The sequence below is a fragment of the Tachypleus tridentatus genome, chromosome 7 (genome assembly GCF_004210375.1).
Source record: "Tachypleus tridentatus isolate NWPU-2018 chromosome 7, ASM421037v1, whole genome shotgun sequence".
Taxonomy (NCBI): domain Eukaryota; kingdom Metazoa; phylum Arthropoda; class Merostomata; order Xiphosura; family Limulidae; genus Tachypleus; species Tachypleus tridentatus.
In genome coordinates, this window is record NC_134831.1 from 101,142,698 (window position 1) to 101,162,052 (window position 19,355).

Below are 19,355 nucleotides of genomic sequence, written 5' to 3' on the forward strand. Positions count from 1 at the left end.
TAAAAAACAGAAACTTGAAATGTTTATCCACAAGATAAATCTGAAATCAACAATTATGAATTGATAATTTTATCCACAGAATGTTCCTGTACAAGGTTCATTTCAAACCTATGGAATGGAAAAGTCAGGAAATGAAAAAAATGCATTCAGAAACTTGAATATTTGCAGTAAATTGTTAAGTAAAACACAATGTAAACAATCACCTTAGCCAATGTCATAACCATTTCCAGAGATATTCTGAATAATACTTCTTTAACACTTCCAAATTAATTATAATTTAATATTCATTCACAAAAGACAAAACAGATTTTCATTACAATTACAATATGTCTCTAAATATGGTGCCTCATCAGTGATAGTTTAGTTGGCATGGTAATTGGGCCCTACCACATTTACAGATAATAATCTTACATTTTCCCATGTTTCTCAGCTTCTCTCTAAAAGCAGCATCAGGATCATCTGCTATGGCATGAATAGGTTGTGTGTAATGAAAGCTGTCCATCTCATCATGTGGGTGTTTCATCTTATCATCTTCATCATCTGAGGAAGCAGGAGAAGCTGAAAAAAAAGTACACATCTATATCACTTGGTTTGTTTTAGATTTCATGCAGAGCTTCACAAGAGCTATCTATACTAGCAGTCCCTAATTTAACAAGGAAAGCCATTTGTCAACACCATCCATTGTTTTGATTTGTTTTGAATTTCACTCAAAGCTACAGGAGTGCTAGCTGTCCCTAATTTAGCAGTATAAGACTAGATGAAAGGCAACTAGTTGTCTCCAACCACTGTCAACTCTTGAGCTACTCTTTTACCAACAAATAGTGGAATTGATTGTAACATTATAATGCCTCCACAGTTGAAAGAGCAAGCATGTTTGGTGTGATGGGGATTTAAACCCACAACCCTCAGATTACGAATTGAGTGCCTTAACCACCTGGCCATGCCAAGCCACAACACCATCCACTGCCAATTCTTGGGTCATTTATTTACCAATGAAGAATGGAATTTGGCCATCGCATTATAACATCCCCAAGTCTGGAATTACAAGCATGTTTGGTAACAGGGATTTCAATCCACAACCCTCACACTGCGAGTCCCGTGCTCCAACTACTAGGCTGTTTATAATGTATGCTAGAAACTATTTTCAACATAAAGAAGTCAAACAGAATCAAGCTGGAACAAACCTTTTGTTTATAAATAACAGTACTGACTAACAGTTCTCTCTTGGCACTAAATGTGTGGGTTTCTTGTCACAGTATAGACCAAGATATAATGGGCATCCCAGCTTTGATTCAGAGACAAATCACTAGGCTTCTCTTCTCAATATCCATCTTCAAACCCTGATGAACTTGTAACATTCTGAGGGACAAACTTTAAACCATTCAGCTTTTTTTTTGCTGTTGTTTGCTTTTTTTGTTTTTTTAGACTAATATTAAACTTATAGCAAAATCTGTAACAATGAGTTTTAAAATAATTAGCTTTGATATATCCAATCTCTTCACTGATGTTCCAACCTGCCACACTACAGTTACTTTGCCAACTACTGAAAATGATAGAACTCTTTAGGAATATGCCAAACTGACAATTGCCAAAATAATAAAACTCACAACCTAATATGTCAACATGACATATTTATGTCTACTTTTATTTGAAGGTAAATACTATCACTAACAAGAAAACTTAGCTCTGGGCTCACCCCTATCATCACAGTCTAGTTGGTAATTTTAACATAAACATTTGGAATTTAATGGCTTAAAAACAACCCTTCTATGTTCCGAAACTTGGCTTGGATATGTTGACAACATATTTGTAAAACTGTCACAAACAAGATTCACAAATTAATAAACTACATGATCAGACAACATCCCATGACATATTACACATTAGAAACTGATAAAGATAAGCTCACATTCCTTAGTGTAATATTTACCAAGTTTTGTATCAAAAGTTTATGGGAAATCCATGGATATGGTATAGTTTGACTCTACCATCCCAATGGTATAAAGATGAGCATTATAGACTGCTGAGTTTCCAAAAAGTACATGATGTTTAATGCCAATAAAATAATGAAGGTAGAAGAAAAACGCATCAATACATCCATTTTTAACTGCAGAACATTTGGTAAAGAATAAAACAAAAGATGAACACCACAAATGAAGAGGATGAAAAGTATAGACAGATAACCAGATTCCATTACATCTGAGAACTCTCTGAAAACACACAGAGGATATCTAAAAAACATAAAGCATTCAGAATTGACAACATGTGATCACAGCTAGTACCCACCAAACCACTTTGAACCAACAAAAAGGAAAAAATACCATTTACCTCATGACATTGCATACTAATACGTTTAAAAAACAAACAATTTCAAACAAAAGTCAGAACTCATGAGCATAATGGAGACACAAGTCTCAGCAATAGAAATCTATCTGGAACAGTCAATTATTTTAGAGAGGATAATATGATTTACTGGAAAAATGGCAAAATATTAGGACACGAGCCAGATACGTGAACAGTGCACCATATTTCTATCGACAACACTACGAATTGATTTTTCCCATCCACAACAAACACAGAAACTGTCCTGATTACTTCCTTGAAGATACAAAGATAACAGCTAAAATGTAAAATAAAAACTAGTTAGTAATTAATATAGTTACATACATATAAAGAAATAAAGAACAAAGAAAATGACAAATTGTTATATGGGACAGCGTTTTGATATGCTATAAAGTTCAGAATGAAGTGTAACAAAATCACATGTTCCACAAAATTACTCTTAAAACATATTAATTTTATACCAAGAAGACATCACACTCTTCAGTGCATTATAATGTGTCAACATTTTTTGTTTAATATTGTTTAGCATGTATATTCTGTACAAACACTTACATAATTCATGTAATGTACTGTCACTTATAATAGCAGAAAATGAATATTTTCTAAAATGGCATTTGGTCACCAAGTTTTTAAAGTAACAGCTCACCTTTTTCTAATGTAGACATGAATTCTTTATTGTGTCTCAACTCCTGCATGAATTCTTCATTTTGCAGAAATAAAGCGATTCGTTCATCTTCCAAAAACTGTGACAAACCAGGATCTTCTGTTGACTGAGAAAGTTGTCTCTGGCGTTCATTTTCCTCCATACGCTGTTGAAGCACAGAAGAACTCAGGACCGTAACATTCTGGAAGTTGAAAAGAAATACTGAAAAGTTCTAGAACTTTGCTAGTTTCATAATTGTTTTAATGAATTTTATATAAATGTTATATAGCTATTAAACTATGTGTAAAATAGCTCCAAAAACTTAAAGCAAAGAATCTTAGGGTATAATGTTTAGTGTAGTCTGAATAAGGTACCAACCGTTCTATTATATAATGTTTAGTGTAGTCTGAATAAGGTACCAACCGTTCTATCATATAATGTTTAGTGTACTCTGAATGGGGTACCAACCATTCTATCATATAATGTTTAGTGTACTCTGAATAAAGTACCAACCGTTCTATCATATAATGTTTAGTGTAGTCTGAATGAGGTATCAACCATTCTATCGTATAATGTTTAGTGTAGTCTGAATAAGGTACCAACCATTCTATTGCATGTGCATTAAAAACAGTGTAAAATGCATAGAAAAAAAATCAAAACAGTCCTCTTGAAGGCTATAGGTTCATATTAGTTATTGGTTATTTTAAGAACCACCTAAGGTTTCAATACACATGGTTAAGTGGCTGAGACATTAATAAACCTCTGCTTAACCATTTTCTGGCTGTTTACATTCAATATGCTAAATTCATAAAATGCATGTACTACAGTAAGATTACAATATTCAAGGTTTAGTAAACAGCAACATCCTTTATTTGATAACTTTACAATAAAGTACAAGCCTAAACATTATGAATAAACATCTAACACTTGTTCTCCAAGACATTAAATCTCCAAGAAATACTATCACTTTCCCACGGAACTCAGTTTCAACTGACAACAACTTTATTATACCCACAAAAATCAGACGTGTACATATAAAAAAATTCACTTTGGAATTTGTGCACAAAAGTAATCTAGTTCAATAACTTAATGGAATTCTATACAAGTGGTTAGAATAAATCAATATAACAAATGTTTTTGAGGAAATCAATAGTGTCAACAAAAGGCACATCACAAATCAGGCTTAATCTGATGGCCTTGCTGCGTTTCCTAACAGTACACATTTCTCTGTTGGAATTAGACTTTCAACAAAGCAAGACCTAATACCAACAACTAAACCTCTTCATACAGAAACATACAGTTGTTTACTGTTACTAATTTACTAACAGATTCTGAAGAACAAACTAATGCTACAAGTTAATATATAATTATGAGAGCAGTGGTAAAACTTTCTACAAAATATTCATTTACCCACACACACTCCACATACTAACCAGATGATATTATTCACTTTATAGTGACACATATTTTAAAATCATCTTTACTTACTACCTACTGTTACCCTTATGTTCTGTAAGTGACCTTTCTTCATCTAAAGTCAGATTAGCTGTGTCAGACACACTTTGTCGTACATTTAGTATATTATTTTAACTTTATATTTCATTTGAAGTGGTTATGTTATAAATATCCTAGTTATTTACTGCATGACTCAGTGATTTATTACCATTTACTATATCTTCAAACATATTAATGTTGTACTATCTTTACTGTCCTGTTACTACATTCAGTAGTTAAACAGTATCATGTGTAACAATAATTTATATTATAATTACTCTAGTAATGTATGTAATATAGGTTGATGATAATACATTACATGGTAGTGTAAGTATGTAATACAAGTTGGTAATACATTGTCTGGTAATGTAAATATGTAGTAAAGGTTGATGATAATACATTACATGGTAGTGTACGTATGTAATACAGGTTCATAATACAATGTCTGATAATGTAAATATGTAGTGAAGGTTGATGATAATACATTACGTGGTAGTGTAAGTATGTAATACAGGTTGATGATAATACATTACATGGTAGTGTATGTATGTAATACAGGTTGATGATAATACATGACATGGTAGTGTACGTATGTAATACAGGTTGATAATACATTGTCTGATAATGTAAATATGTAGTGAAGGTTGATGATAATACATTATGTGGTAGTGTAAGTATGTAATACAGGTTGATAATACATTGTCTGATAATGTAAATATGCAGTGAAGGTTGATGATAATACATTACATCGTAGTGTACGTATGTAATACAGGTTAATAATACATTGTCTGATAATGTAAATATGTAGTGAAGGTTGATGATAATACATTATGTGGTAGTGTAAGTACGTAATACAGGTTGATAATACATTGTCTGATAATGTAAATATGTAGTGAAGGTTAATGATAATACATTACATGGTAGAGTACATATGTAATACAGGTTGATAATACATTGTCTGATAATGTAAATATGTAGTGAAGGTTGATGATAATACATTACATCGTAGTGTACGTATGTAATACAGGTTAATAATACATTGTCTGATAATGTAAATATGTAGTGAAGGTTGATGATAATACATTACGTGGTAGTGTTAGTATGTAATACAGGTTGATAATACATTGTATGATAATATAAATATGTAGTGAAGGTTGATGATAATACATTATGTGGTAGTGTAAGTATGTAATACAGGTTGATAATACATTGTCTGATAATGTAAATATGTAGTGAAGATTGATGATAATACATCATGTCTGATAATGTAAATATGGTAGTGTAAGTACATAATACAGGTTGATAATACATTGTCTGATAATGTAAATATGTAGTGAAGGTTGATGATAATACATTATGTGGTAGTGTAAGTACATAATACAGGTTGATAATACATTGTCTGATAATGTAAATATGTAGTGAAGGTTGATGATAATACATTATGTGGTAGTGTAAGTATGTAATACAGGTTGATAATACATTGTCTGATAATGTAAATGTGTAGTGAAGGTTGATGATAATACATTATGTGGTAGTGTAAGTACATAATACAGGTTGATAATACATTGTCTGGTAATGTAAATATGTAGTGAGGGTTGACGATAATACATTATGTGGTAGTGTAAGTATGTAATACAGGTTGATAATACATTGTATGATAATATAAATATGTAGTGAAGGTTGATGATAATACATTATGTGGTAGTGTAAGTACATAATACAAGTTGATAATACATTGTCTGATAATGTAAATATGTAGTGAAGGTTGATGATAATACATTATGTGGTAGTGTAAGTACATAATACAGGTTGATAATACATTGTCTGATAATGTAAATATGTAGTGAAGGTTGATGATAATATAATACATGGTCTGATAATGTAAATATGTAGTGAAGGTTGATGTAATACAGGTTAATACAGGTTATAATACATTGTCTAATAATGTAAATATGTAGTGAAGGTTGATGATAATACATTACATGGTAGTGTAAGTATGTAATACAGGTTAATAATACATTGTCTGATAATGTAAATATGTAGTGAAGGTTGATGATAATACATTATGTGGTAGTGTAAGTATGTAATACAGGTTGATAATACATTGTCTGATAATGTAAATATGTAGTGAAGGTTGATGATAATACATTATGTGGTAGTGTAAGTATGTAATACAGGTTCATAATACATTGTCTGATAATGTAAATATGTAATGAAGGTTGATGATAATACATTACATGGTAGTGTAAGTATGTAATACAGGTTGATAATACATTGTCTGATAATGTAAATATGTAGTGAAGGTTGATGATAATACATTATGTGGTAGTGTAAGTATGTAATACAGGTTGATAATACATTGTCTGATAATGTAAATATGTAGTGAAGGTTGATGATAATACAGTACGTGGTAGTGTTATTATGTAATACAGATAGATAATACATTGTCTGATAATGTAAATATGTAGTGAAGGTTGATGATAATACATTATGTAGTAGTGTAAGTACATAATACAGGTTGATAATACATTGTCTGATATAATGTAAATATATAGTGAAGGTTGATCATAATACAGCATGTTTCAAAGTATAATATGTATTTCAGATAGAAAAATAATACATTTATGGTGATATAAATATGTAATACATGCTAAAGTTAATGTATTACAGGGTATAATTTAAATATGTAGAAGGAGTTGAAAGTAATACAGTGTATGGTAGGTAAATAAATATCATATTAACTGTTTTATTGTTTTCCATGGGTCATTATTATAGGTAGGACTGTGTAACGTTTTGCTTATTTGTGGCTACCCTGATATTAAGTTGTTCATGAGACACAATTTATGACAGTATACAAATCTAAGTAGTATTTATGTTCTGTTATAGTTTTTCAGGCAATAACTCCATAAATATTAATAACGTTTAAATGCGCAAGCTGATTAAGCATTAGAAAATATATTCCTTGTAACTTCTTAAACCTATAGTGCCATATGGATCCCCAAGGAAGACAATGGAACTATTTTTTTCAAGCAACTTTAAACCTTACAGGATGTGATTTTAAGCACTGCAGTATGGACAGATATATACTATAAACAGAACCAAGATTTATATAAATTTTGTGACTGAAAATAAGGCTTCAGGCTACGCAAAGTTGTCATTCAATGTCACGTGTCAACTGAAGACACATTTGCAGAATAATGTGGGTGAAGAAGAACAAAGTAACACTATAACACCAGTAGCACTGGTCTTGGAGCAGGAGTGACTGTGCCCCATGACACTATTTCATTCTCTTAATCTGGACTGACAACTTGTGAACAACCTTACATTTTCAGACAAATCTTACCCCCCTCCCCAGTCAAAATCAAGCTCCTATACCCATGGTTATACTATGTTTTACCTTTAACATTAGATTCATTAATATGATTGGTTATATATATCAATATACCCATTTTTGTTACAATGATAATTTTGCTTTAGTAGCTTAGGAGATGTAGTTGGCCAAACCTCATGATATAGTAACAAGTTTAGTGTCAAAAATATCACATTCAGCCAACGTACTAAACTGGTGGCACATTACATTTTAATTATTAAAAGTATGAATGAGAGAACAGTTCACTCACTTCAAGACTGATTTCAGTTTTAAGTTGGTAACTTACTTTGATCAGAAATTAATTTAATGTAAACTAAACCTTTGTTGAAAAAAAACTTATAGTAAGCAGTTTAAAACAGTACTTAAGATATATGTGATCTGTAAAATAAGGGATACTCTGGATTCAAAAATTGTTAGTTTTCATTATATACAGTGTGTATAGTTTTTAATAAAACATGATGATAAAGTTTATTCATAAAATAATAATAATATCTGATACTTTATGGAAAAAAAAAACAGACATGAAGAAAGAGTAAGCACAGTTATTAACAGGATATAAATTATAACATACTAACTTCATCATAATGAATATAATTATTGTACAATTCCTGTGTGTGTCAAAACAATGAAAAACTACACATTATTAACAGGATATAAATTATAACATACTAACTTCATCATAATGAATATAATTATTGTACAATTCCTGTGTGTGTCAAAACAATGAAAAACTACATATTATTAACAGGATATAAATTATAACATACTAACTTCATCATAATGAATATAATTATTGTACAATTCCTGTGGGTGTCAAAACAATGAAAAACTACATTTCAAAATTGAAATTACCTTAATGTATAACCCAGAAAAAAAGAAAATTTGTCTTTCCAAACTTTAATAAAAGTTCCTCTCTAGTCTCCATATTAAAGACCACAGATAGGGCTGAAATACACCTAGGGCTCCAAGTCCTGAGATATGTAAAAAATGATGCAACATCAAATCATAAAAGTTTGTTGTTGTATTTTTGACTTGCATCTGAAAACTAATTAGAAATAGGAAATCACGTAAGAATCATCAAGCTGCAAGAGCAAGATAAACAATTAAAACTCACATGAGAGTTAACAAAGAAGTTTTACATCAAAATGTAGGGCAGAATGAATTCTCCCAGTAATGAGCTTCAACTAAACCCTTAATACTAACAAAAAAAGCTAGACTCTACATTCTGTAAAAAGTACAAGGGTTACATAACCTGTAATAAGCACCAGGATAAGACTGTGGGAACCAACTAGGGGTAAAAGGTACAAGGGTTACATAACCTGTCATAAGCACCAGGATAAGACTGTGGGTACAAACTAGGGGCAAAGAATTATACAGAGAAATGGAAAATTAAGGAGCAAAAATATCCAGTCGCACTCCAACGGTCATACAAAAACAACTAATTGTCAGATGGCACAGTTAAGTCAATTTTCAATGTAGAAACATGTTTAGTTGAGCATTTAACCAAGTAGCAATAGAGCAAAACATTCATGAGTAAACATAATTCATGACTAGATTAAATGAACAGCACAGAACTAAGAAATTTTGTGAATAAATAATAAACAGTAAAAAGGGCCAGCTTTCAACTGTAGATTTCCAAATAAGCAATCTACCTGCATAATGATGAAAATATAAAAACTAGACAATTAAATAAGAAATTTAAAAATGTGCAAATAAGCATAGTAAAAAATGTAAGGAAACAAAGCTGGAAGTACTGTAGACATTATTTACTCAAACTACAAATCACTATTTTGACTCCATCAAATGTAATAGCAGGGAGCCAAAGTAAGAAGTTTTGATTCAAGTAAATAATGTCTACAATATCTTCAGCCTTGCTTGTCTACTTTTATTAATAATGTCTACAATATCTTCAGCCTTGCTTGTCTTTTTTTTAATAAGGTCTACAACATCTTCAGCCTTGCCTGTCATAATGTCTACAGTATCTTCAGCCTTGCATATCTACTTTTCTTAATAATGTCTACAGTAGCTTCAGCCTTGCTTGTCTACTTTTTTTAATAATGTCTACAATATCTTCAGCCTTGCTTGTCTACTTTTTTTAATAATGTCTACAATATCTTCAGCCTTGCTTGTCTACTTTTTTTTTAATAATGTCTACAATATATTCAGCCTTGCTTGTCTACTTTTTTTTTAATAATGTCTACAATATCTTCCCTAAAGACACCAACTGTATAGTGTATAAAGCACTGAGTATCTACATGTTACAGTCATTTAATGTTCATCCATTACTGACTGACAATTCCTGTTTCACCCTGTACTTATGCTTTATAAAGGAACACCAGATATTTGTAAAATAAAAAAAACACTAACTTCAAGGGTAAATAACATTGTTTACACTAGAATTATCATATTTAATAGCCTATGTAAAATACAGATGAAAAAAGACTGTTCCATATCCCTATGATTGACACAGAACATTATTTAGCATTCTGCAAACACAGAACATTATTTAGTATTCTACAAACACAGAACATTATTTAGTATTCTGCAAACACAGAACATTATTTAGTATTCTGCAAAAGGTTTGGGTTCAATACACCAAACCATTTTTGTTGTAGGCTGAAAAGATAATAACAATAAGAGAATGAAAAATAATTAAACATGGGTCATTATGAGTAGATTTCCTTTTCCTTGTAAGCCTAACATACACATTTTTTGTACATCAACAGTATAGGTTTTACAGTGCTGTTTGAACTGAATCTTACTGTTTAAGGTGTGTTTTTGACTGTTCTATTAGAATTCTGTACAAATCCTTCCACTCAGTATAATGAACCACCATTATGGTTCATGAAAGGGAACTTCAGTCAGGGAAAACATAGACAACATAAAGTTAACCATTGTGGGAGTAGATGATCCAACAGTTGATATGTTAGAGTGAGATTAACAGTTTAAAAGAGACAAAAAGAATAACTGGTTTTGTCAGAGGGTGTTCTAAACTAACTGAACCCACCAGTGTGGACTTTGGCAAAAGGCAGATGATTACTGGAAGTTCAGAATACAGTAACTCATGAGACAGTGCAAGTGAATTACACACAAATACTATTGTAATAAAAATATTTTTAAAAAGTAGCTCGGCTTACTAACTGAATCCTGGTACATCTTAATTAACTTAATAAACTTTTGACAAGAAGAATACAGCAATGATTTTCACAGAGTAAAGAATTTTTGTACACAAGTTTAACTTGTTTCAGATATATATATTTTAAAAACAAGTGGAGTGCATACTGTTTGTTTATAATCAAATTTATCACCAACAAGTCACAGACACCTGATCTTGAAGAATCCTTAGCCCAAACATACCTGTATATTTACACTAATATATATAATATATATAAAATAGTTTCTGACAGTGTTGTGTTTCTTACATTTTATTAAAGCAGACTTGGGACTTCAACTATTAAACTGAAAACATCCTTACAATCATTGAGTATTCCTGAAAGTCCACTTGCTTCATAAGTATTCTGATTTACTGTCACAACAACACAAGTGTACCTTTATATAAAACATTCAAAATATCCAAATAAAAAATAACCTCAAGAAGAAAACTAACTGAAAATACTTAACTAAAAATGAAAATGTCTAACCAGAAAAAACAAATTTTGGAGTAAATCACTCAATTTATAGAAAGTTTCTCTGGATGTTTCCAAAATATTAAAGAAAATTATTTAGTGGCTTCTACATAATTCCTATGAACCTCCATCTTGAAATGAGTAAAAAACAAAATAACTATCTATTATCAAAAGGTTTATCATAGGTTGCTAATTCCTGTACATCTCTTCTCTGTGGATCAGAAACAGGTACAAGCAAGTATTCTACAGACTTCTTGAAGAGAGAAAATCAAAACAAGAAACACTAGCTTAAAGAACATGACAGAATAAAAGAAGAAAAGGTGGAATAAGTTATGACAGACAAGGATGGTTAAATCAGATAAAGTATAGATTAGTATCTATAACGCCACACTAAAATACGAGTTTGCACGGGTAGCTTCTCGCCCATTGTAATCAAACCAGGAGTGAAAATGTACAATAGCTGAATGTTGAAGTTCAAAACAAAAGGGGATTCTGGCCCAATAGAATAGTGAAAGAACTGATTCACTGTAGCTTGATAACAAAAACCCAGAGATGTATACATGGAAAATACACTGCAGACAACTAGATGATAAAAAGCAGTAAACATCACATGTGAATTATCAATTGTATTTAACCAACCACAAGTTAGTTGACAATACAACTAAAGCCTAAACTATGGATGACAAGGAACTCTTCCCATAATTTTACATTAAGTCAGGTTTATTTGTAAATACAAAAAATACACAGCAAACAATACCTGTGGATGGACATCTACTTTGTGAACTCTTAGAATCAAATGCTCAATCTGTACCCTGAATTTCATGCAATTTAATAAGTTTGTACAAAAAGCAAATGTATTTTCAAGTACCAACACTCAGACCAACTAAACTCAGCATGATGGTTATTTAAAGAAATCCATTATGAATATACTTACTTTAACTTTTGTCTGAACACTGGTATGTTTTATTTCTTCCAGTCTAAGAAACTGTGAAGGAAGAGGGCCCAGTAGAGGTGGTTGCCAGTTTCTCAGGATCTTTAAGGGTACATTTGGTTTCTCTATCTTCTGATTGCTCTTCTCACTTGTTCTCTTTGGTAAGGGCAATGTCTGGGACATGTAAGGTTGAAGTAATGACTTCGACAGTTGCGACCGTGGCTGAACTTGCTGTGGTCTTCTTGGTGTTGTGGGAGAAGAATTAATGGTAGCAGTTGAGGACTGGTCAGTAATAGCTGCAGGAGAATGGGCTGGACTTTGGGCATAGGGGACAGCCTGTTGATAAGAAGGTGGGGGGGTTGCAGGGGAGTAGCAAGGAGGTACTTCCTCATTTTCTGTGGCATCTAGCTCAGTACGTAAACGTTCGTTTTCATTATCAGTGCTCATTGCCAACAACTGATCTATGGTAGCATCCACTGCTCCGCTGTTAGCACGAAGCACGACTTCTATTACATCTTCATCCATCTCTGGAAACATAGTTTTAAAATCTCTCATAGCCTGGTGAAACTCTAGTTGAGTTACTGACTGAGCCTGTTGACTTTCTTCTTGGTACTGGTCTTCATTGATGGTAGCCATGACTCTAGAAGCTTCAAATGCAAGACAAACTTAAGAGGTTCTCAGATATTTCTTCTTCTTCATGCACAGAGATTCTAAAAATGTATCATTAAAGCCCTCCAGAAACATAAGACACTCAAGTATCACTTCATGATGTTATCCTCTGAAACAAAAAAACAAACAAAAAACTTGCATAAAAACTTTAAAAATAGAGTTAACTACATAACTTACACATATAGTTAATGACATAAAAAGTGACTCAGATGGAGGTCATTTCACAAAGTGGATTTAACTATTATACAAAACTTATTTATATCTAGAAATCATATTAATTTTACTTTAATGATCTTCTATAAAGAAAAATAGGTACTGCACTTGTACCTATGAAACACTAAAGTTGTAATTTCTCAGTAAAAACAAAAAGTCATATAAAATACAAGATCAGTGTAAAGCAGAGATACAGATAAAAAAAATTCAGATGATCAAAATCTCCGATTCTTGAGTTTTAGAGGATGGCTACTGTTATTGGATTTTATTTTAGAATATTATAAAATGTAATATATTTCTTGATAAAAACTGAAGAAATATAAACACTGGTATCAAACATTTAATTAGTTTTCAGAATGGGACCTTCCTGCTTCATAAACTTGTGAAATTTACTTTTTTATTACATAAACATACATTATTTTCCAGTTTTTAAATATAAAAACTCTTACAATTAAAGGTAAAATTAAAAAAACATTAAGTGAGAACTTGAGTTTCAGTAAAAACAGATCTAGCCCTGTATTCTGAAGACAGATTATTTTAATTAGAGTTAATTTCTATACAAAGTACAGAATAAGGTCTCGACAATCTTAGGTCACCTTCAGGCTTACAAAGAAAAGTTAGAAACTCTTGGGTATGAATTTTGTTGGACTGATGAAATTAAAAAAAAACACAAATGTGAAATTAAAAAGAGGTAATGAACTATTTAGTATTAAATGTCCACACTTGATCTTTAAGAATGTTATTATTCCCTTATTTGTAGTTAACAATATGTGAAATGATTTGCCCAATTAAAAGGTTTGTATTGTTAAGTTATTTTGAATGTGTATTTAGGATACGAGAGACTATAGTTTTAAATTGACTGTTTTTCAGTTTTTATTGTATTTAGTTTATATATATATTTTTTAAGAGTTGGCCCAATGGATATGATTTATTTACTCTACTCCATCTTAGAAAAAAAAACAATTTTATACCTCTTTCTTTAGTCTAGAAGATTAGACTGGAGTAGAGTCAAAAATGGTTATAGATTTTTTTTCTAGAAGAATGAAAAAGGTTTGGAAATACGACTTATTATGAGTTTAAGACTTGCAATTCCCTTTCGTACAAAACAAGAACTACTTGAATACTGAAACAGTACCTTTCTATCATCTTTGTAAAACAAACAGAAACTATTACTAAATATTATTAGCATTATTTGATGTAACACTAATACTATTATTGTGGTCAAAGATTTGGGAAGTAATATGTAATTTCTTGATCATTTAATCATATAATATTCGATAAATACTAGTTTATTATTAATCATTATCTGAACTGCTCATACACTAGTACAGGTTTGGCACTGTTATTGTTAATACTATATGAACTAGTACAACCAATAATAAGTAATACTGCTGATAAAAATAAAATTTTTGCTTTTAATTTCGCAAACAATTTAATTACCAAATATTTATACGTGTTACATATCTTATAACATATTATAATCTACTAATAATAACACTGTACTTATAGCAAACATAATTTACCGAAACGAATAAAACCAACGAAGTCAACCACCAATGCACTATAACCTACAAGAGCGGTTGGATGTCGTGTTGAGATTGAATTTTCATTAGCCTCTTAATACGTTCTATTATTCTCTGAAGAACTTAGAGAGTTACAGCTAAGCTATGAGAAGTAGTAATAGCTTCATAAATAGCCTATAACACGCAGTGTAATAGTTCACTATTCGTGTGAAAAAGCTACCGATCACACAGAAAACCTTAATTGAATTTTAACTACACTCCCTTGTGGTATGTGTCAGAACGTCGTCTGCTTGTAGGTATGCATGGTACAACGTTTTAATTTAATTATCTGCGAAAGTTTTACATTTGGATGGAAACAAAATATAATATTACAAAAATAACTGGAAAATTTATTAGAGTAATTGTTCAAAAACAGTTGCTGAACTAATAATGAAATAATTTGGGACCCAGTAATATACCTAAAAGATTTTTTATAATATATTTTAAAATATTACAGTTGTTTCATTACTTTTATACCCATAGCAAAATATAGTGTATTAAAAACATCGGTTATCATGCCAATTAGATTTTATGATCTAATATTTTCAAATATTACGGTTCTTTCAATACTTTTATAACCTTATCAATACGTATTGGTACGTTATTGCAGTTAGAAACAGCCGTAGTCAAACCACTGTAAAACAGGACTGCACGATACATTAGATCCCCCCCTCTAGTTAATACGTAATTTTTAGAATTTTCTGTTTTAGTTCAGTTTAGAGAATCGCTTAACTAAGCCACTGAATTAAGAATCTCATTTATCCAGCACACAAGAAAATATAGTACGTTTCATGATGAGATAAACGATTATTTTTTTCAGTTCATAAATCTGTTAACGGTTGTGCACTATCACGCACCTGCGCTCAGATTGCAGTGGACGAAGGTGACGTGTGCAAACCTGGTTTTTCTTGATGTTTTCGTATTTTGTATATAAAGCCATATTTGACCCTATAAAAGTAACATTAGTAAGTCTGACTACGTGGTAACGTTTTCCTAACATCAACTTTTGTAACGTTTACAATTTTTTTGAAAAACCTTTGCTTAGAATTTCAGGAAGTTTAAATTGGTGTTTTACCAATTACAAATTTTACAAATTACATTTATTTTAAACTCTGAGACTCAATTTAGATTTTGCATTTTTATATGTATTTTTATTCTTATAGCTTAGAAAAGGGGGAGAAAATATTGAATGTTTCATTACACATTTCTTACCAGTTCCACATCAACACTAACCCACTGCAAGGTCCTAGTGTTTATTGTAAATAAGGACTGTCCGTTGAATATCATTCATTTTGTCATGATAAACTCGCTTGGTGTTATATAAATAAATAAAGCAACACATACTTCATAACTCAATATTCTCTGAACTTTCCATTGATAGACCCTAACTGACTGCTCGGAAAGTAGCATGTCAACCGTATGTTTGATTCTTATGTGTGTATGTTTTCTTATAGCAAAGCCACATCGCGCTATCTGCTGAGTCCATCCAGGGAAATCGAACTCCTGATTTTAGCGTTGTAAATCCGTAGACTTACCGCTGTACCAGCTAAGGACTTGATACTAATAATAATAACAATTTTTAAAAGAATTAAGTTAATAAAAACCTGCAAGAAAGGGAACTGCTTTCAATGTGAGTTTTTTCTATGCTTTACTGACAGGTTGCTTTGCTTCAATTAGCAAAGGTACATATGCCAAATGAGGCAATTATTTCATTAGCTTTAAGTGGATGACATACATATGTAACATTAACCAACATTGTAACAGCTAGTAGCAAAAGGTAAAATTGAAATGGGTACCAAACTAGTGAAAATATGAAAAATGAATAAGAGATGTTACATTTCCTTTGGGTCAATACATCCCAACGTACAAAACATTGGCAGGAATCAAGCATAAATAAATAACAATTGCCTGAAAATCAGTAAAACATCTTATTCATCAGTTTCACACAATTGTTTTTGTTTTGAATTTCGCGTATAGCTATATAGCTATATATATAGCGTACAGCCCTACACGAGGGCTATCTGCATTAGCCGTCCCCAATTTTGCAGTGTAAGACCAGAGGGAAGGCAGTTAGTCATCACCACCCACCGCCAACTTTTGGGCTACTCTTTTACTAACAAATAGTGGGGTTGACCGTCGCATTATAACGCCCTCACAGCTGAAAGGACGAGCATATTTGGTGTGACAGGGATTTGAACCCGCGAGTCGAGTGCCTTAACCACCTGGCCATGCCGGGCCGTTTCACACAATAGCAAGTAATGTATTATATTTATAAGTCCCTCTGTGGGATAGCAGCAAGTTGTCGGACTTAGAAAGCTAAAATTCCAGGTTCCATTGCTTATGGTAAATGGACACAGCAGATAGTCCAGTGTGGCTTTTGTCTGAGATAAACAAACTATACATACAAATTAGAGTCCCCGCTAGGACAGCGGTAAGTCTTTGGATTTACAACCCTAAAATCAGGGGTTCGATTCCCCGAGTAGACACAGCAGATAGCCCAATGTGGCTTTGCTATAAGAAAAACACAAACAATACAAATTATATTATTTGCCGCGTACTACAAAATAGTAAGTCATGCAAATTATAGAAATGTTTCATATAATTACTAATATAAACATTAAACAGACACACAAAACGTTGCTAAGAGCATAATGTTTAGAATTTGCAAAACCACTGTAGTATTCTTTCACTTCAGGCAGTTTCCAAACATAGTTAGGGCGCTTTACTCCCACTCTGAGGGTTACGGGTTTGGATCCCTGTTCCACCAAATGTGTTCGCTCTTTCAGTCACGAGGGCGTTGTAATGTGATGATAAATTCCACTATGTGTTGGTAAAAGAAAACCCCAAGAGTTGACGATAAGTGGTGATAACTAGCTGCCTTCCTTTTAGTCTTTCATTGCTAAATGAGGGATGGTTAGCGCAGATAACCCTCGTGTAACCCTGCGAGAAATTCAAATGTAACAGGCAGCACATCAACCAACTGCATAGAAGAAGACTAAGTAATGATAATAAAAAGTCAATAAAATATTGAAGGTTAGTTATATTTTACTTCCCAACACATGCCAATCCTGATTTCGGCATTTATGCTCTGGTGTATACTGAAGGTCCCCTAAAAGTTTCATAGTAATCGTTATAAGTTGAATAATGTTTGTCAAAAACAGATAGACGGACATAAAAAGGTTCCTTATTTGCAGCGTAATGTCATTAACTTCCCATACGCATGTTGTTATGGGAAAAAAAAAATTATTTTGTTTTTTTTAATTTCGCGAAAACCTACATGAGGGCTATCTGCGCTAGCCGTCCCTAATTTAACATTGTAAGGCTAGAGGGAAGGAAACTAGTCATAACCACCCACTACCAACTCTTGGGCTACTCTTTCACCAACAAATAGTTTGATTGACCTTCATATTATAACGCCCCCACGGCTGAAAGGACGAGCATTTTTGACATGACGGGGATTCGAACCCGCGACCCTCAGACTACGCGTCGAGTGCAAAAATTAGATGTACCAATTGCAATGTCCTACTACTCATGAATTGATTGGGCTTTGACCAGTTGTTCATTTTAATAAGTTTATGTTTATTTTCACGCCTGTTTTCAAACGCAATCCTGTTTCAGTTGAACTAATTGTAGTGAATAACAAATACAATACTTTGGGAAATTAATACTGTATGAAGCAGTCCATGAAACACTGGGGTTGGAACTAAATGATCCATAAATGGAAAAAGTTGGGAACCACTGGGCAAAAATGAAGGCAACTATTCAATAGGATCTATTGCCAAATACTGTCAGAACGAATAACTGTCAGAATGAATAACTGGATTTGACCATCGCGTGTGTGTTTTTCTTATAGCAAAACTACATCGGGCTATCTGCTCAGCCCACCGAGGGGAATCGAACCCCTGATTTTAGCATTGTAAATCCGGAGACATACCGCTGTACTAGCGGGGGGCTTGACCATTGCTCTTATAATATCATCAACACTTCTATTTCTAGATCTTTTTTATGATGGGATGAAAAACATCTGGAACTCGAAGCATTAGGCTGCACTCAGTTAAATGTATTTATATTTAAGATTATCGTTAATCTTGTTTTTATGTGCACACACAAAAAAGTGCTGCATATCAAGTGCACATTAAAAGTAAGAGAAAAAAACAATTAAAGCCAAAAATATCATCTCTAAGATGATAATATTCGTTTGTTGATGACTTTGAACAATAAATTCAACATAAGAGATTCTCACCATTTTTTGTTCTTCTGCGTATCACTTGCCACCAGGTTGTACATGTATGGTGCCATAATATTAATGAAGTGAATTCCATGACTGTACCTATTGTTTCTTTCACTTAACAGCTTTCCTTATACTTATAGTGTTCCTTATTATAAATGATACATATAATTGTTTATTGTAGACAAAATACACGTCTATTACGTTATTGCACAAGTTACACAAGAAACAAAAACCACCAGTCATCATTGCCTTGAGTACTACAGTTTGATAACT

The 19,355-nt window shown here is 32.1% G+C and overlaps 1 protein-coding gene across 2 annotated transcripts in view; it reads right to left on the reverse strand.

Moving 5' to 3' along the window:
- Window positions 1–15,684, reverse strand: part of LOC143256299 (CUE domain-containing protein 1-like) — an 87,844-nt gene extending 72,160 nt beyond the window's left edge. Inside the window, exons 1-4 of one of the 2 annotated variants that reach the window (XM_076513363.1) lie at window positions 14,862–15,684; window positions 12,411–13,185; window positions 2,990–3,188; window positions 412–558 (exon numbers count right to left, since the gene is read on the reverse strand). In XM_076513363.1, coding sequence (XP_076369478.1) covers window positions 412–558; window positions 2,990–3,188; window positions 12,411–13,043 — 979 coding nt within the window. In that variant the 5' untranslated portion in view covers window positions 13,044–13,185; window positions 14,862–15,684. Of the gene's footprint in view, window positions 1–411; window positions 559–2,989; window positions 3,189–12,410; window positions 13,186–14,812 lie in introns of both variants that reach the window. The other variant, XM_076513362.1, reaches the window with a different exon arrangement.
- Window positions 15,685–19,355: the final 3,671 nt, after the last annotated feature.